At 40.8% G+C, this 19946-nt stretch overlaps 1 protein-coding gene across 4 annotated transcripts in view; it reads left to right on the forward strand.

The window, feature by feature from the left end:
• nrxn2a (neurexin 2a) overlaps positions 1 to 19946 on the forward strand; it is a 120344-nt gene that overhangs the window by 90938 nt on the left and 9460 nt on the right. For 2 of the 4 annotated variants that reach the window (XM_035625839.2, XM_047329601.1), the window contains exons 1-2: positions 1589 to 3354; positions 13972 to 14153. In XM_035625839.2, the coding sequence (XP_035481732.2) occupies positions 3012 to 3354; positions 13972 to 14153 (525 nt within the window). In that variant the 5' untranslated portion in view covers positions 1589 to 3011. Of the gene's footprint in view, positions 1 to 1588; positions 3355 to 13971; positions 14154 to 19946 lie in introns of those variants that run through there. The other 2 variants (XM_035625836.2, XM_035625837.2) reach the window with 1 other exon arrangement.

Below are 19946 nucleotides of genomic sequence, written 5' to 3' on the forward strand. Positions count from 1 at the left end.
CTAGACAGCTCTCACCATGATATCAAGATATCCACCTCCTCAAAGGAGCCTGACAGAACCAAGTCACTGGCCATAAATCATCACATTCCAACTTCTCAGTAAACGGCCAACCGGTTTTATTTGCACATGACTATGTGTAAATTAGAAAGCATCAAAAATGAAATGTTGTTAGTCATAACTGCCCTTTTTTTATTTGGTGAAACGGGAAATGACTGAAGCTTTGATTGTAGAAATAAAACCCCTCTTTCCCAATGATGTCGTCGAAGGATTTATGTGTGTGTGTGATTGTGTTTCCACACCAAACCATCAGCAGTACGTGTGTCCACATGTTGTAGCCAGGCAGTGCTCAGCAACTGCACTGTTGTCTGTTTGATTAAGCTTGAATGCGCTACATAAACTGTAGACGAGAATAAAGGGTAAAAAAAAATCTCCCTGTCACTGTGAATTGTGGGGAGAAAAAAGCCAATTGGTCCAATTTATTTTTGTTCATAATTTCAGCAGATGGATGTCGACGTGTTGTTAGAGCACTTGCCATTCCAGAGTGTTGTGCACTCAACCCTCCTCTGTTCTTTTTGTTCAATCAGCTTTGCTTCCCCCACACGCCCCATCCCCCTCCACTGCTTGAGTAATGGCCTGCGTCGACTTCTTGTCACTATGAGAGGTGGTGCTGCATGGGTCGCCTCTGTCCTCCTGTTTCCATGCGTGTCCTTTCAACCGACTAGGCAATCCCAGCTGATATCTCTATCGACCGTGATTTAGCTGATATAGATGCAGTCTCTCTTCCTCTCCCTTCCTTGCTCCCCTGCAATCTCTCTCCCGCTCTCTGTTTCGTGTATTTCTCTCCTTCCTCCAGTCTCTCCCCACGTTGTCTCTCCTGCTCTGATAACGTGTTCATCCTCTCAAGTGTCAATATATTCCAATCCATCTTGCCGTCAGATGTCCCCACCCCAAAAACGCGCAAACTGTCAGGATACCTCTGAACTCAGATCGCTTACAGCCAGGAGTAAGTTCTGCATGGTTAAGAAGCATGTGAGCAGAGAGCCACTGAGCTCTCTAACAGAGGGGTGACTTGTATACAGATGTGTGGTGAACACGTCAGGCAGAAGGATTAGAGGAAATTGATTTGGAGTGTTAAAACAGCAAAGGTATTTGCCGCGTAAAGCTTGGAAAGGAGAGGCTTGAGATTAAATTTTAATGCAAGCTCCTGATATCTTCAAAATGGATTACAATGCCTTAGCCCGTAGCTTGCTCATCCTGAGGTGGTGAGCTGCATTACATTTTTTTGACAGGTCTTTGTGTTTCTGTCATTCATGCGTAGTGTAGCTCTCGAGTCTTTATGTTCAGAGCACGTCCATACCAATACCCTTGTGTTGATTCTCTAACAGCGCTGACAGCTTACCTAAATCAGGCTCCTCCTCTGCAGTATGATTCCTACGTGTTACTGCCAGGACCTGCAAGCCAGTGTGCTGGGAATCTGTAGCATGTATTTATTCACACAACCCATTTTCTTGCCTCACTATTTCCCTGTGTGCTTGCGCCGTGGCTGCCTGTTTTCCCTTTTGCTGTCTCTTCCTGTCTCTCTCTCTCCCTCCCTCCTGCTATCGCTCAAACACCCCCACCCCCCACACTCATTTGCTCAGACTCTCTTTCTCAGATGCACACGCGCGCACACAAACACACACGGAGGCACATTCTGTGCCTCGCCGGATCAGAGCATCTGACTACAGTATTGCCTTCAGAAGACCTCCTTTAACTCGCCTTCATTAGACCACACCTCCAAGCCAAGGTTATTCATTGCTGGGATCCAGACTGTCCTGGAATTTTTTACCCATCCGGGATTCATAATGAAATGACGGTCCTTTTTGATTAGCATAATTTTCGCTGCAGCGGTCCAAGGCAACATCTCGGGCTCTGGCGTCCAAGCCAGCTCATCGGAGGAGAGTCACCTGCCCTCCTCCAGAGACAGACCGGTTTACCGCGCTCCGTATGAGGCGGCACAGCCGATCTGGACGAAAGGATACAGGAGAGGATAAAGGAAGAAAAAAAAAGGAGCAGCAGTGAGGGGAATGCAGCAGTAGCCTTTACTGCATGAGACTGAGCAGGTGGAGTGCGAGAGGGAGAATCACACGTTCATTTGAAATAGAGAGACTCGGCTGCATTCTGGCGGATTTCTGTCACGCCACAGTTTACTGTTCGCTGGATTTGCCGCGTCTTTGATAGAGTTAATGAGGAGCTGCTGAGAAATTATTTATTTATTTTCTGGATTTTCTCCTTCACCGCGCTGCTGCAGATACTGCTCCCCTGTTCTCTCTCTCTCACTCCCCCCCCCCCCCCCCCCCCCTATCTCTGTTCTCTTCCCTTGCCCTGGCTAAAGGAGAACAAAAGCGAAGCTTCCCACATCACCCTTCACCCGTCTTGCCTCGTGCGTATTTGTATCTCCTTGTCCTTTTTGCTGAATGAAATGATCCAGTTTCCCACGGAAGCGTGTTATGTCTTCTGCTGCGGTGGAGGGGCACTCTTCTTAGTGGGCAGGCTCAGATGTCCTCAAGCTCTACCTGTGGGCGATGGAGACTCTTATCAGAATTCTTGTCACATGGAGCTGTGCCCTGCCACCTTCCATGCCTAAATGTCATGGTTGAGCAACATGCCTGCGTGAAATTACAGGTGAATTCATCTCCATTCTTCATTTGGATGTGTATCTTTTCAGCATTTTGGATGCACTTGGCTCACTTTCCGAAGAATGTGCTTTGGAATGGTTTTCAGTGAGGTTTTGACACTGGCTTTTCTGTGCAGTAGACATTTTGCCATGGCAAAACGTTAACCAAAAATAGATCCGTCGGCTGCTCCTCAGTTTTATCCACATCAGCTTGTATTGGATTTTGACTACTTTCTTGAAATCCATTTTTGGGTATTTTTTCTCACAAACTCAAGGGATTTTTTCAACACAATCTTCGAACTCCCCAACCGAACCAAAGGAATTATGAAAGAAATGGGCCCAGATTATCACTGAGATGCCCTGTGGTCTGCAAGTTCAACTATCAGAGGCCAGAGCTTGGCCAAGTTATCTGTCCTGGGCCCACGCAGATCTCATACATATGGGCAGCCTCTTTGCAGCCACCCCTGTTCTCGGACAGCGGAGGAGCTGGTCACACTTTAGCCTAGGCATGGGCCTAAGTTATTGTTCGAGACTAGTCTTCTGGTTTGCCTTGCTTACTGTTCTCCCCATCCAGACTGGAACAGCACGTGTGTCTTCTAGTCTCAGCACCACGCACCATGTCCACCATTTCCACAATAAGCATGGCACCGTTCCTATTGCCATCAACAGGATGCCTTTTCTTACCAGAGGAGGCCATGGTAAGACATTTTCCTCCAACATTCTTGCTCTTTACTGCCTCACTAATGCGTCATTTCGCTTTGAATACAGTGTCAAGGGTCGAGAAAGATAATAATAGACATGAGATTGCTTTTGCTGTGTGACATTTACATCGGTCGCCTTGGATTTTTAGACATAGATAGGGTTTGTTTTGTTCCCTACACATTGGTGGAACCAGTGGAGGCTCTTTTGCGATCCATAATGGATCCTTCACCATCAGTGGATGTGCTGCAGCCTCCGTGCATCACTAATCCCCTTCATGGGCCCATCAGTATCAGTAGTAATGGCCCCTTAACTGTGTTACTTTTCAAGATGCTGCATCGTCACCTACGTTTGATACATTGACAATACACATCAATGGTGTAAATGAATCAATATCGCCAATCTCTTCATCTTCTCTCTGTGAGGCTCTTGTTTGTTTAAGCAGCGTACTGTAATGCACTCATTGTAATGGAGCATAATTTGTTTCAAAGGTCATCAGGTAAGGTATTCCTTGAGTTCAGTGGAGGGATATAGGGTATTGACCCACCCTCAACGGTCTACATCGAATTGGCTACGCTACTTAAATTGGCTCACTCGAAGCACAAACAGCAGAGTCACCGCTCCCTTACATATCGCAATTTGAAATTTCTGTCCTAAGACTTATTTTTATGTGCTATACAAAAAGACACCCAGTGGATTTGTTGTGTCTTTTTCACCGCAGCAGTTTTGTCAGCTGCAAAGGAGCTAAAATGTGATGAATTACAGCTGCGCTATTAAAGCCATATCATTCTGGACGAGGCTTTTAAGGGCACAGCAAAGCCTGTGATCAAACAGGCCCATAAAAAAAGCACTTCAAAGAACCCACTGATACATTTCCAATAATCTCTATTGTAGATTTTGTTCTGCAGGTTATACTGAAGTATGTGCCTCAGAGCAGGAAATCTAATTTACTGCAACATAACGATACAAACAGTACCTGAGATTTACAAGTCAGGTCCACAATTCCAAAATGCAGCGTGTAGAATGCATATTCATAATGTTCACTATAGTGCTGGGTTATGTAACTGTTATCAGAAGCATAAATTATTTGAAGAATTATACTTTCCAATCTGTCACACATGCAAGAATTATGTCTACTAAACTATGACAATTTCATTAATCCAACAGATATTTGTGTTTGTGTCAAGGCTAGTCAAAGACTTCTAGAGGTCCCTGGGCTATGGCTATTTATAGGCCACCTACCCTGCTGCAATGCCTCACACTCCTCATCCTAAACACAGGTCATATTGCATGTATTGTCTCAGTATGCTGGTTACAGTATGTGGCAAGCTCCTCCACACAGGCTTCCTGGAGAGTCATTTAAAAAAGCACGAAGCACCAAGTGATAACAGGATTAAATTAAATTATACTTAATCAGAGGAATCCAAGGTGCAAAATGAAGGGTTTTTTTTTGTCCTACAACAATATGTTAATTAGATCAATTAGCCAATCAAGGAAAAGTTAATGAGCATTTAATTATTGATCATCTTTCATGTGATTTTAATGTAATTTTATGCCAAAATGCCAACCATTCTCTGGTTCTAGCTTCTCCAGTGTTAATATTCAATACATGTAATGTCATTGGGGAATTATTTATTAGTGTTTTTTTGCTATTTTATGACATTGTATTTGCTAAACAATGAATCAGTAATTGAAAATTTGCAGTTTTACATTGAGTTGCAATACTGATTTTGAATACAAAAATGCATTTGGTTCATAATTGCATAGATGCCCCTTAAAAATGTCCACTTAACTTACCACCAGAAAATGTCACACGTACTCTTCTTTCAAGAACAATGCACCACTTATGGCTCAGTGTCCATGAATGAGAATTAAGTTTACGTTTGTTTTTGGGGGGGGTTTTCAAATTATTTTTAATGCAATGAAATTTGACAACTTATGCCACAATTCCTTTATAAGATTTCTGATTAACATCTTATAAACTTTATATTTACAACAAACCATCGAATGAAAAGGCATTGAGATACATTCATTGGCGCGTGTTATATAGAAAAATAGCTGCAATAAAAATGTACATTAAGATAATTATTTCCAAATTCTACATTAATGCATTAGTGTCATTTTTAATTGGGCATTTCATTTGCTACCCTTTCTGTTTAGTCCTCTGCTCAACTGGATCTCAGATGAAGCCAATTAAAAGTCCAAAACTTGTGTTTCTAAATAATCAATTGTCTACATGTGCCAAACAAAATACCCTGCAGTGTTTTGTTTGGCACAAAAATACTGTAGGGATATCACAGTGATACAATTGCGATTTGTTAACAAATTTAAGGATTTCTCAAATTTCAACTTTGGATATATTATGTAACACATTTCTGATCCTGCAGTGCCACAGTATCTCAGAGAATGTTTTTTTTTTGGTATCCATGCTGAACTAGTTGTGGAGGTGCCTCTTAAATACGGTGTTATTTCAGAGCATTGTTGAACCAACCCCTAAACCACTAGACTGTGAGCAAGTTCACTAATGCTATGGCCATCAGTGCCAAAAAAAACCAAAATAAAACCTTGTATGCTTTCAAGTTGAATGCAAGAAAAATTGCACTGTATGTGACCCCTCATCATGCTCCCAACACACTCAGTAAAAATCTGCTGCACTCCGTCCTGCAGGGCCCCCATGTTGGTGTGAGAACTGTCTGGCTGTGATGAGGCAGAGAGCAGCAAATGCTTCTAGAGAGATGTCTCAAGTGGACAAAATTGCTTAGTGAGTTTCTCTCGGTGGTGATATCTTCTAGCACAATTCAATATTCAAAGACTGATTCATACAGAAAGCATGTAATGCTTAGATCAAATGCACTAAGTGTAAAAAAAAATGTGCTTGTCTAGTTTGTCACTGCAGTGTGATGTAACAGTTTTGATTTTTTGCTGCAGGAGTGGCAGAGAGGGAAAGCAAAGGGAAGGGGTTATCGGAAGGTCTATCAGAGAAAGCTCAATTTCCTTCAGGTCACATATTACATTACCCTCAAGGATGATAGTGAGGCAGGCCTAGATATACAAACACTTACATGTACCATCTTACACACACAAACAAGCAAACAATATTCTCTCTGCCTACGTGTATGTTTTGCCCAAATGCTGCTTGTGATTTTTATAACTGTACAATTATCATTATTATATCATCATATATGCTGTCTTAACCGAAATCAAACACGTTGATTGCAATTGCACTCGGGATGTGGAGGCTGAAACAAGTGGACAGGCCAGAGGAGACCACGTTAGGACAGAAATCACAGCGCAAGGTTCACACTGCTCTGCTCCAGATCTGCAGCAAAGCAGAATATACACGAAAAAGGAAAACTGCACGGAAGAGAAGAAAGCGTTTGCTGTAATAGATAAACAGAGTCATACAAGGAGTGCAAATTCTCAGCAAAATAACCATATCATATATAGTCTGCTTTTATGCTTATAATATTGAATTGCTCTGTTCTTTCAGATTGGATTGAATGTTGAAAATGAGTACATGCTGTCGTGACTGCAACTGAAAATGGATTTTAAAAAATCATCAAACAAGAAAATGTATTAGCAATCACCTAAAATTCCTTCATATCCAGTGGTCTGAATTTTTTTTACTAACTCATTAAGCAGCATAGCCTTGACGATGGTTGTCGATGTGTATGGGGGAGAAGAGACCAGCAAACTCGTATTTACCTGCCCATATGCAAAATTTAAACAAGCACGAATACCTAACAGTTGACCAACTCAAGTTTTTTTTGCATTAAGAATACATACATACATACCAGCAGCGAGGGTATTAGTGGTAGTCTATTTAAAGTAGTACAGACAGTCACGTGTCTTCATTTTGTCAGAACTAATCCGTACATGTATCATACTTGTCAAAACCTGGTGCCGTCATCACCCATAATGCAACTTTGCACGTGAAAGCAGTTAGAATCCAGCGTGAGAACGGTGGACACAACCAGCAATGGTAACTCCTACACTACATACTTAGCTTATCACTGGATGAATACATAAAATGCAGAGAATTAGCCACAAATAATCAACATAAAAAAATGGGTTACATTTAAATGCAATAAATATTCAGTATAGAACTGTTTGAGTTAATACATTTACAGATCACATATGGCAACATCGTAAAATACTGGTTGATTTCAACAAAGAAACTAACAGCCCTAGAAATATTTCAATAACGGTATTAATCTGTGATACTAAATATTTAGATCACAATGTCCAAAAAAACCTTTGGGTTTTGTATACTCATCATAAAAGTGGTTGCATTTATGAGAAGAGTAACAGGGTGCTTATGATTTGATTTGATACGCTTCTGCAAAAGCTTTTCTTCTTAGACAGTCAGTCTGCGAGAGTGTGAGTACAGTATAGACACAAGGCTGTAAAGACTGACTAGTGTGTAGATTGGTTTTCGTGTTCGACATGATGACGTTTAATGTTTCCGGCAACCTCAGTGGTTTCATTTAGCCACATGTTAGCAACAGCCTTATTAAAGACATGTAAATCTCACTGGGATATTAAATGTTTTAGAATAAAACATGATAATGTCTTGAACTTGTGTTAATCACAGACCACATTTCAGTCATCTAACCAAAAAGCTATTTCAAAAAACCCATCAACTTCAGGGCGAGGGAACCGGACGTGTGAATATGATAACTTATTTCCGGGTTTTGGACTCATGCCTGCAGCATTCTGATGGAGGAAGCGTCAATGCGCTATTTCAGAAATGCATCGGAGTCAAAACAGTTTCACCGTGTCCTAACTCATCTGGAATTTGAATGGGCGCAAACCTCAACATTATTATAGAAGACGAAGGTAGTTTGAGGCGCTCCGAGCCGCAGACATTCAATTTGAGATCCGACAGTCTAGATTCATGTTGCTGATTGGAGCAGAAACAGCAATTCAAGCATAATATTGCTGAAGTCTATGTGTGCCAGCTGCATGAGCAGCATATTTCATAGGATTTTCAATCAGGCTGTTAATCCATCAGATTTAATTGATTTGATTCCTTCGTCTGTGTTCACCGTACTTAGTATCCGATGCCACTTTCTACATTGAACACCATATTTTAACCTGGGAACCATATGTCCTCTATGTCAGGATTTACAATTCATTTTCATCATTTCACTGAGCTGTATTTAATAGACCATGGAAGAAGTGTGCCTTAGACAACATAAGTCAGACGGCAAATTGAAAATATCTAATATCTCTCCATAACTCTCAATTCCTGCAAAACTTCTCACAGTTTTGAGAATTATGAAAGTGTACATTATTTATCCATCACCTTGGTTTTCCCAGTGCCTCCACAGCACATTGTCAGCTGTACTGCTCTGCACTCAAACACTTTTGGCCTTGTACTGGTCTTTCAGAAATGTCTGTGTGAAAGTCCTCGACCATATATAACCTAACTGTGGGTGCACATATACTCATAATCACCGCAAATGGTTTAAATGGCGAGTATGAGTAATTCACCTTTCCCGCTGCTTATTTACATATGTCATAGCTGTTACAAAAGTGCCATTTGTATGATTTATGATTATTTTTCAGCCTTAAAAGTCATAAAAGTGATGATGGAAGGTAATAGCAGTTTAGCAGCTCAGGCCATGGGAATTATTCAGTCCTCTTCAACCACGAGCTCAGGGGACGTGTGTAAAATTTCTCGCATCTAACTTTTTATGTGCGACGCATATTTTCACCGTCGTCTCAGTGTATTTGCAAGTCATATGAGCAGCTGACTGAGAGCACAAATGAAGGATAGGTTTTTTGAGTGGGTTGCATGCATCTTGGCACAAACAAACGATCCATACGGTTTTATTTGCTGTGCAGAGATCCATTACGACTTGACAACCAATCAATCAGTTTGAGGGCTTCACTGACACCTTTGTACTGTGTGTAAAAAGCAGGTGAATGAATAACATCACTCAATGATGCCAACAAAAGGGCCTTACAATCAAGTTTTTACAGTCAATATGCTATCACACCATGTGTATGATATTCATGAATCATTGAAGCACTACAACGCTGGTGTACAGTTCAATTAATTATCAAGACTTCCAGCTAATAATGATGTGATATACGGAATACATTTTGCAGTTCAGAATCTCCCAGGGAGGCCTATTATTCAAGCACAGATGCATTGAACAGCCATGAGAGATGAGCTGAGCGCTCCCGTGAGATAGTCGGCAGAGACGAGAGGAGAGGAGAGCCGCTTGAAGAGAACTGTGATGTTTAAAGTAATAATCGTAACAAGACGAATTCACTGCCCGCTTTATTTGATGCAGGTCTGACACACACAGAGAAAAGAAGAAACACGAGAAGACATAGCAGGGAGACGGAGAGGTGTAATGAAGTGCTTTAATGTCACAGTATGACTAATGTAGGAGTTACTGCTGTCTCTCAACAGCGGCTTCCATGTCTTTTTCCAAGTGCATTAGTTTTCAATATTTCATGATGCACATTACAGCGGGGTATGTTACCCGTAAGTCACTGTACTTTCCATTTTCTCAAGCATGTGAGGATACGCTAATGTCCGCATTACGTAAATCTCATCGTCAGAGTGTACACAAGGATCTGCCCGTGTGGCTAGCAATGTGTCGTGTAGGCACACTGGTAACAACTGCATGTGTTGGCTGAAAAACAAAATCGGACTCGACCAGACGTGATGGTAGCGGTGGACCTCCTCACACAGCTTCTCTTAAAAATCTAAGACAACAGCAAACAAAGACACTATTCTTCTTTTGGTATAGAGGACGCCATTTTGATTTGATTCATAGTGCACATGGGATATATAAACACTGATCTGTGCATGTATGTAACGCATCCTCCATGCAGCCTCGAAGAAAGGGATTGGATTCTTGATATTAAGGTGGGAATCTTTCACATCAAGTTGTAGTCATTTTTCTAACAACTGATGTTTTAACATGGGATTTCTGTCATCTAGCACGTGAAATACCTGTGAATTTTTTCAAAATTGAACTGTCTGTAAACGACACGTCTGCTATATATAATCATGTGAGTTTAACACATAACACATGTTTCATATTTTATAAAGATCACATTCCTGTTTTTGACAGAAGTTAAATTTAGTTTAGTACATTGCTGAGTGTAACGTGTGCAATGATCTTCCAAGACCAGATTTTAGACACATGAAAGGTTCATTAGATCCGAGTCCCCTGTGTCGGTTTTAAATTTGTGTTCAGGGATATACTGCACAGTGAAACTTGAAATAAGACCCAGTGTGAGGTTGGTCTCTGAATATATTGATTAACCACATCATGGTTTACGCGCTTGATGGTTTGGTTTTACGAGACCAGACCAGCTATAGGCTTTGTAGGTTATAAATCATAAGGAGTTGCATGGTTTAATGAAATTCAGTAAATGCAGCCCTTCAGCAAATACGACTGTGAGGTGAAGTGTGAAGCAAGAATTTTTTGTGGTGGTTTTTGATTGACCTGTAAGTTGCTAGTTTGGAAATTCTTACAAAACACCCACTAAACACCCAGTACACTTTGTCAAAAGCAAACACTGAAAATAATTTTGACCTAAACCTTGAGTTCAATTGCTGCTTAAAAATGTGAGTAAACTCAAGCCTTGTTTCAACTCCAAAATTTAGATTTTAAGGGTCATTTGTTGTTTAAGCTGATTCTCTGAGTTAAAACAACTTTATTAGATTACCCATTCAGAACGTGCTTTGTCTTGTCGAACAAACATACAATTCCATACCTTCAGTCCACACTTCCAAGTTAAGATGCCAACACACATTTCAAGTTAAGTTCACTCGTGTTTTTAAGGCAGCAATTGAACTTGAGTTTTCAAATGAACTGGTCAAATGCTTGACTAATATTTTGACAGTCATTACGGACAGGTTTTGTTTTACATCTTCTCATGGGAGAGAGAGTAAAGAGTCTGTTCTTCATTTGATTTGACAAACTTACAACTCCAACTGCCGAAGCTAATTTGTTCTAGAGTCATTACAAAGATAAAAGGCAATTCTGGCTCTTCACAGCAACTGTGTTTAATTCAAAGTGTGCAGGGGTAGGGGCTGAATTCAAAAGAAACCATCATTGTGGTTGACGTGATAGACAGAATTAGTTTATTTTATTAATTTTTTTTGCGGGGGGGGGGGGGGGGGGGGGGGTTCAAACTACAAAAGAATTATTATATTGAGAAGTTTTAACTCCCAAGCAATCCATGCTGGCAACTTTGTTGATATGACAGTTTTGTTATCTTATCTTTATTTGATGAGTTGAGTGAACTCTCAGCACTTGAAAACTAGATATCCTGTTGAATTATTTTTAAAATGACAAAATTTGCATCCATTACTAGTCCCGCCTCGACAAGACGTATATATTCACATATAATACACTGTTGATGACTCATCCCGCACTTAGTAATTTTGTGTCCCATGATAATGCTTTCTATAATTTTGAACTCCCTCCCAGTGACTATAATTTCTGCCAGTTCCTGCCCGGCGTCCAGGGACCTATAATGTCCAATTCATGCGTTAAATCCGCAGGCGTAAGCGAAGGTGGTGGTGAGAAGTTTCCTCGACAAAAGACAACAGCTGTTGTCATGACTTTACGGTTAAGCCGCAAGTCACTTTTCAACTCTTCCAATGGTGGAGTGATGCATATTCAGTGCTTATTGGCTAATATCAACGACAATTAATATCCGCAGTAGTTCCCTCCACACAGCTTTGGGTTTTTTCTGGACATGTAACTGTATAGCATCCATTTCCCAGGGTGTGGAGGTTAACGAGAAAAGATTTGCTGCTTCCACTAGATTTCTATACAATATGTTTTTTCCGGCGAACACGTCTATTCTATAATTTCGTCAAAGAGAAAGAAAGGGGATTTCATTTAGCAGAAACGAGGGCAAATAAGAGGCCAGATGCAGATAACAGTCACTGAAAGGCAGAATCCAATAAAACCACTCACGGAGACTCCTTGGTGTGACTAATGTCACTGAGTCACATTTGAATGCAAATCCCAGACATTAAGATTACTTCCGGAAGGAAAAATGGGTTTCAAAACAAACCTGCGCTTTAAATTAAATTCAAAGTCGGTGTAAGGTTGTTTCAACTCTTTGCAGTAAGTGTTTCGGTGATACAAAACCTTCCTAGCTTGTCCAAGTTTCTGCCTGTCAATATTGTGTGAGTACCCGTTATGCCAGGCGGAGGAGCACTCAGGTCTTGGTACGTGGTTGAAATTGAGGCTACATTTTTCTTTGAAGTGTGTCTCTGTGCTTCGATTTGGAGATTTGAGCACTGTGAAATATTAGTAGTAAAAAAACAACAGTCAGGTTTCAAGCGTTTAAAAAAAGACCCAAATAACATGTTTGTGGTGTACAATCAAAGATAATTGTCAACTTTCTTTCCCTTTTTTTCAGTCAACACCTGCAATCCTGAATCATCTAAAAGAACATATAACATCTAAACCATTAATTCGCTCGCATTATGCAAAATTTAATCATAGTTCTGATTTGGCTGTCCTCACAAATGAAAGAGATTTTTTTTTTAAGTATATTGAATTAACTATCTGAGGTGTCAGGGGTTAGGAATAAATCATATCATATCATGAAAAGGTGTCTGATTTACCAGCTAATTAGCAAATGGATTTCAGCACAAACCTGCCTGGATTTTCTTAGGTATCTCAGTAATTCCAGCAATACTTGTAAATAATAAATCAACACCAATATGCTTCATTCATTTCAAGAAGACACAATTCTTTCTGAATGCAGATGAATAACGTTCATCATAAAAGTTTAGCCAGGCACTATAGATTTGCAGTGAAACTGAGAGACACTATGAGAGCAGCTGGATGAAGTCTGGGAACCCTAATAAATGTAAACCACATTTGTAAAATAGCTCGATAAGTACTGTTATTATTCCACATTTTATCTAAAAAATGACAATGATGGCAAATGATAAATAAATATGCAAAGCTATAGCCATCCTGGACTATGTTTTTGTTTTAATAGATTTTGCGATTTTGCACTGCAAACCCATTCCCCTCATTCTTGGGTATCCATAGTGTTTTACTCATCGTCAGGATTTGCAGACTGATGTTTCATGTGGAAACATGAAAATAGAAGATGCACTCCCATTAGTTCACATCTGTCAATGTAAATATTCATCAAAGTCCGTAAATTAGACTGCTTAACTGTGATTCGAGAATGAAGCAATTAATAATTATTTCCTCCGTCATTCCTGGTTTGAGCTTCTCTCTATCCACCGCATGATTTTGAAAAATGATCGTGTGCGTGCAGAGCGGTAGTCTGGAGGGGGTTGGGTTGACTGGGTTGGCGAGAGGAGCAATCAAAACCTCCATCTCATCTCAGGTTACTTTAAAATCCAAAAATAAGAAAAAGCATTGGAATATTTGTCCTTGAGGATGACGAAATCTCTAAATGAACACCACAATATCATTTTAACAACAAAAGCACAGACTGTCAAATTTAGACAGATAAACATTGAAAGAAAGCAACACTAATATTACTATAAACACTCTTTATTGACAGCAGAAGACGTCACTCTTTAATGTCTCTAACTAATGTCTATCTCCTCATGTTTCTCTTCCTGTCTCTGTCGCCAGCTGGGACCACGTACATCTTCGGGAAAGGGGGGGCTCTCATCACATTCACCTGGGCCCCCAATGAGCGGCCGAGCACCCGAGCCGACCGGTTAGCAGTGGGATTCAGCTCTCAACAGAAGGATGCCATCTTGGTGCGAGTGGAAAGTACCCACGGGCTCGGAGACTATCTTCAGCTGCACATAGTAAGGATGGGGACCATGGGGAGATCTGACGATCTGCGAGATCGTCAGATTTCTCTGTTGTCATATATTAAAGTTTTTTCAGTTATATCAACTAGACAACAGACTCATAGTAACTGCATCCTGCATCCACAAGCTCTAGATCACGTTTTGAATGTATGAGAGCATCATCCTCCATTGTACATTGTCCTCAATTGCACCTGCGATCTTTCTCATTGGAATGTTTCTCGCATTACTCTGTGAATACAGATCCAATGAAGCGGTATTATGTATCATTATAAGTGCACTGTTGAGATCAGGACAAAATCTCACAATGTTGAAGAAAGTGCTAAAAGAAAATTCCAGGATCCGCCCCAAACAAACCAACCAACAAACAGACCTACAGACAGGGGTGCAGACATTCGTCCACTCTGTAACCCCACAATGTAAGTAGCTGGGGACTAGCATCGATACTTCAGTTTTTTAAGTCGATTCAAAAGAGAGCACAACATTAAAGTACACTTCTTTACTTGATATTAAAAGGTCGTAGCAGACAACCCCACAACCCCCCCAGAATTATTGAATTCTAAGATAGAATAGTAATAAGTAAATCATGGCCCTGAGAAGGAGCTACAACAGAGCACAAGTCAGTGGACCAAGAGATGGGAGAGGTTTACTGCAGATAAACAGGTGTCTGTTGGAGGAACCAAGTGACTCCTCAGCAGCTGCCGGCAACTGTCTTTTCTGGAGGGAAATCAGCCTTTTCTGCATGTAGCCGCGGAACAGATGTGCCATGATGAAAACCAGAGGGGATACCTTTCAGACGTCTGTGATTGGTGTGATAATTAAAATCCCACCTGTTGTCAAAGCGCGTGACAGAAATCGAAAACTCTTTTCAGCACACACTTTGTTGTAACCAACTCATTACTCAAACGTTTCCTGAAATTCCTGATTCCTTCCTAAAAAACGCAGAACTTTTTACGCTAATTATGAATTTTCTTCATATGATGCTGATCAATTATCTTTAACCTCCACTGAAAAATCCAAACCTCTTAAAGAATATCTCCAAATGTATTTTGGGTAAAAAAGATGAGAGAAAGTAATAAGGTAGTATGATCATGTGGACAATAATGTCCCCAAAACAATGTTTTAAAACTGAAAGCTGAAACCTAAGTGTGTTGTGCAAAATGTAACATGAAATGTTTGCATTTGTCCTGAACAGTGTGCGTGTGTTTTGAGAGTTTGACCTGACAGTAACCAGACATGTCGCCTGCATGTTTTTCAGAATCGTCTCATTAAAATTGTATTTCCATTTGTAAAAGTGTGAAACTTACCACGGTCGAGGACTGTTGCTCGTAAATGCAAAGACTGCTGCCTGTCTGCAGAGCCAGCTGAAAGGATTTTTCCCTGGCATGTGCCAAGTCCTTGCACCCTGACAGATTGCTTACTTTGACACCTTATTACTGCTCAGCGGAGGGGAATCAAAAAGAGTTCAGAGGTTTTTTGAGGTTGTCTTTTTTTTTCTCTCCCTATCTAAGCTTCATAATAATATCACCTTCTTGTTTTATAGGGACCAAAGCTGCCAGTTCTTGATATTTGTTTATATTAATTATTAATTCTCAACATTTTATCACGTTCTGCTTGCCCATTGAGGTAAGGCTGAAAACTAGGTGCATACATAGAGAAGAAGTAGACTGGTCAAAATAACTCTGGCCACAAGGGAAGGAAACAAATGATATTTAAGTTTTATGTGCTACGAGGATTTGGGGTTTTCAGATAAGGTGTCCTCGAATAGAATTGACTTACTATAATCTGCCTTGGACGTGAAGCTTTCTATTCAAAACGACAATGTGAAGGGGTCAAAACTCTTTCATTGCATTTGGAATACTCTGATGAAATGTGACATTGTTCTGCCGCTAGATTTCCATCCACTTATAATTCAGAAAGAGTTTTCACAGGTGCAAATGCAGCAAAGTCAGTGCAGAAGATTATTAAAACAGCAATTCTGAATCACAGAAAACGCCAGACACAACTCTGCACTGCATCAAAATGGTGACAGGGTTAGCCGAAACTGCATGGTTAACTGAAGATTGCACACACACACACACACACACGCAAGCTTCAAAGACCAATTACGCTGTACAAAAGAAACAAACCATCACCGTACTCGCTGGGGAGAACATTTGAGAGACTAATGCTACTTCCAAATGGTCATGCTTTTAATGAGTGAATAAAAGATAGGACAAAAACAGAAGATTTATTGTACAGAATGATTAGGGTTGCGGAAGAAGCATTGCTGCACAGCCGAGCTTCAAACCAAAAGATGAAGATGAAGATGTGAAGTTTTTTTGAATGTGGACCTCGGTGATTCCATGAGGCCATCTTGTATGCATTTACATAATGCTTCAGTTGGGCAATGGCTTGTGTAATTTGGCTCCCAAAATACGATTCTGAATAGGGAAGTCGTTCCCCATAAATATTCTGTCTGATTCCATGTGGTAATGGTTACGTTTCACACTAAACTCATGAATCTGTATATTTCATGGGGGCATTTTCAAAGGCAGAGCTCAAACTGCCCCAGAAGTATTCCGATTTTTCATTTTAGATTTACAATCGATAAGTTGGGTACTAAAAGTTTTGTCAGTAAATAATGCAGAGGTAAAATGAATTTAAATAGATATTTATTCATATCGAACTAATAAAATAAATGCTGAGTATGATGAGGAGGGGAGATATGGGAGTAGGAATAAGAAGTGTCAGAATCCATGAGAGTGATTCAAACTCCCACCTGCCTCTGAGGAGAAGGCTTCAGTGAAGGTATCCAGTAGAGAGACAGACGGTGGGCTGGTAACAAACAGAGACAGACAGATCCGCTGGTCCTCTAAAATCAGGATCTGCCCAATCTATGCTCTGTTTAAAAACGCGTCGGATGGCAGCGCCGTTTATCACAGAACAATCAGCCGCTTCGCAGTCCTTTGGGGTTTTCCTTTTTCCATTCACCCCATCAAAGATAACTCCTTTCAATAATACGTCCTGATAATAATCAATCCTTTTCCTCTGAAATGAAATCGAGTAGGCTGCAGCTGAGATGAGATCTGAGATCGTTCTCTAAAAGCTCGGGTGAGCAGGGAGTACGTGGAGGAAGGAAATGCTCCAACAGAGCTGATGTCAATGTAGCTACAGTGAGAGTGTGCAGCCTTTGATGAGGTTATGCCTGACTTGCTTCATGCACAAACACGTGAGCCTTAAGTAGCCCCTTGCAAGAAAAGGAAAAGGGAGGCAGAAAGGCCAAACTGTTGTCTACTGAAACTTAGATGCGATAGTGTTGATTTGCCGGCTGCCAAACAGAGCTTTGGGGGCGTTTTGTAACTGCGCTCAAAGACTTGAGTTAGCAACATCGAAATGGTTTTGTTGAAGCCGCACGGAGCCGCCGGCAGACTTGTCTGCTCCTGGAGATGTTAATTATTGTCCAGAGGACGCCGGCTGAGTTTGACCTTAGGCCACACTACCCTGTAGTTACCTAATGAATACTCAGCATAATTAAAATTTAGACACCTGAAAAGCTCTGCATGTACAGAACACAAGTAAACAAGGAACGTATGAGATATTTCTTACAGAAAATGCAAGGAAAATAATGTATGAATATAATGGTTATAACATGGTTTCTTGACATACTCATATATAATAAAATGTGACTTGATAGTTCTTTTATAACGCGATCCAAAAGCCTGTCGCTTCCACTAACTTCCTAACACTGACTGTAATTAGCTCACAGGTTCACAGAAGGAAGCTGTGAGTGGGTAGACATATGTCATGAAGGAGTTTTTTCTTCTTTTTGATTATAAGCTGTAGTTCATGCATAATAAATCCGTCGCACATAGTTGCCTCCCCCTGGTTTCATGACAACTTTAAAGTCAATTGAAAAGGATAACAATCAAATGAGTCATTGAATTGCTGCTGACCCTATGAATTCTCGGATTGGAACCTAGTTTTATAGAGGAGGCTTTATAGAGTTTCTTTAGAGTATGAAGTAAGTTGAAATTTGATTTGTCAAGCCTAAATTATGTTATTAATGGGACGTTCAAGTACTCTTAGGACATGTAACACATCAGTATTTGATGTCAACCATGTCAGGATTAATAAATGTTCAAATTCAAAAGATTTCTAGAATGATTTCACATGATAAGGGGGTGATAACCAAGCTCAGAGAAACATTTTAGGCACTTCAAGGCAAGAAAAAATTCATTTCTTTCTACATATTTAAATGTTTTTGTCTTTGCATCAATGCAATATTGGAAATATGAGAAAAGGAATAATCGGTACTATTTAATGGTGCATGTCAAGGAGCAAGCTGTGGGACTCAGTTCTGACAGTGAAGACAGAGAATACAAAAGCGATGCGCAATCCAGAGAGAGAGATGTTTAGATTATGTCTGTATTGTCAGTAAATATTCTGCACGCTGTGTGTCATGCAGAACCAGCAGTCTGCAGAATTTTCATTTCAATAAAACAACACACCAGCCAATTTCACTTCTTGCTTCCTCTCCCCTCCCTGGATTGAAGGTGTGATATGGTGCAACCAGCTGCTGGAGACGAGGTGGTTTAAATAAGAACCTGCAGACTCTTGGGGCTTGATGGTTCACAGCTGAGATACATATGATCTGAGGAGAAACTGCACAGCCTGAAAGTCATTATAATTCTAAAAATGCTAATGAAGTTCTGCCTATGTAGACAGCACGCTCTTGCGCATGTGACGTACTTTATAACAGGTACTCATAGCATAGTCTTTTGACGGGCGAGAGGTGGGCTGCGCCCTGGACACGACGCAGGTGTATCTTAGGCCTGACTTACAGAGTCAAGCAAACATTCACACCTACGGGAAATTTAGTCGCTAATTAGCCTAACCTGCATGAAGCCGGAGAAAAACCCACGCGGGCACGGGAAATCCTGCATCTCTGCAAAGAAACATGCCTATTACATGCAACCATCCATTAGCCATAACGTTTTATCTTTTAAGGGTCGTGGGCTGCGAGGGGCGGGGTACACCCTGGTCACCAGCGTATCACAGGGCCAACATACAGAGACAAACCACATGCAGAAAACCCACGCAGACACAGCAGCATACAGAAAGGCCTGCTTGGCTTGTACAGGGATTCGAACTAAAAACCTTCTTGCAGTGAGGCGACAGTGCCACCCCATGCTCATTACATGACAGACTAATATGATAATCGTCATTTAGTTTTCAAAGTTTACACCTACGCTTCAGACTTAGTTTTGTTTTGTTTTGACTTTCATAATGCCCGACTTTGAAGGAGTTTTATATTGATATATATTCATCACATTTACAAAGGTTATTGTAATCTGAAAGGTAACATCTCAAGTGTAACCTCGTGCTCCTCAGTGTCGTGTGCCATTTCTCACAAATGTCTATCATAAACATATTAGCATTGAATGAAGGCAGCAAACGTAAAGATGGCATGCAGCCACAGAGACCCACACTCAGTTGGTTTCCAATGTCTCTTATAAGTACCACCGAAAGGCTGCTGTTGGAAACAGCGGTGACCTTTGGGGAAGGTTGGCACGAGCGAGGAACGGCTGACAGGGAGAGAGGTTGGTCGACCAAAAGAGAAACAGGAGGATTCTGTCAAGAGTGATTCACATCAGGAAACCTGGCTGGCTGCTGAGTGGGAGTGAAGCTGAATCCTAAAGAAAGAGCTGAACACTATGTCCATGTCACAAAAGAAAGGCTTTCACTGCTTGAACAAGGTGTCTGGCTCGGCACCGTTGAAACTGATGAAATTTCATTTTGTGTTTATGA

The sequence above is a fragment of the Scophthalmus maximus genome, chromosome 2, assembly GCF_022379125.1.
Source record: "Scophthalmus maximus strain ysfricsl-2021 chromosome 2, ASM2237912v1, whole genome shotgun sequence".
NCBI classification, from domain to species: domain Eukaryota; kingdom Metazoa; phylum Chordata; class Actinopteri; order Pleuronectiformes; family Scophthalmidae; genus Scophthalmus; species Scophthalmus maximus.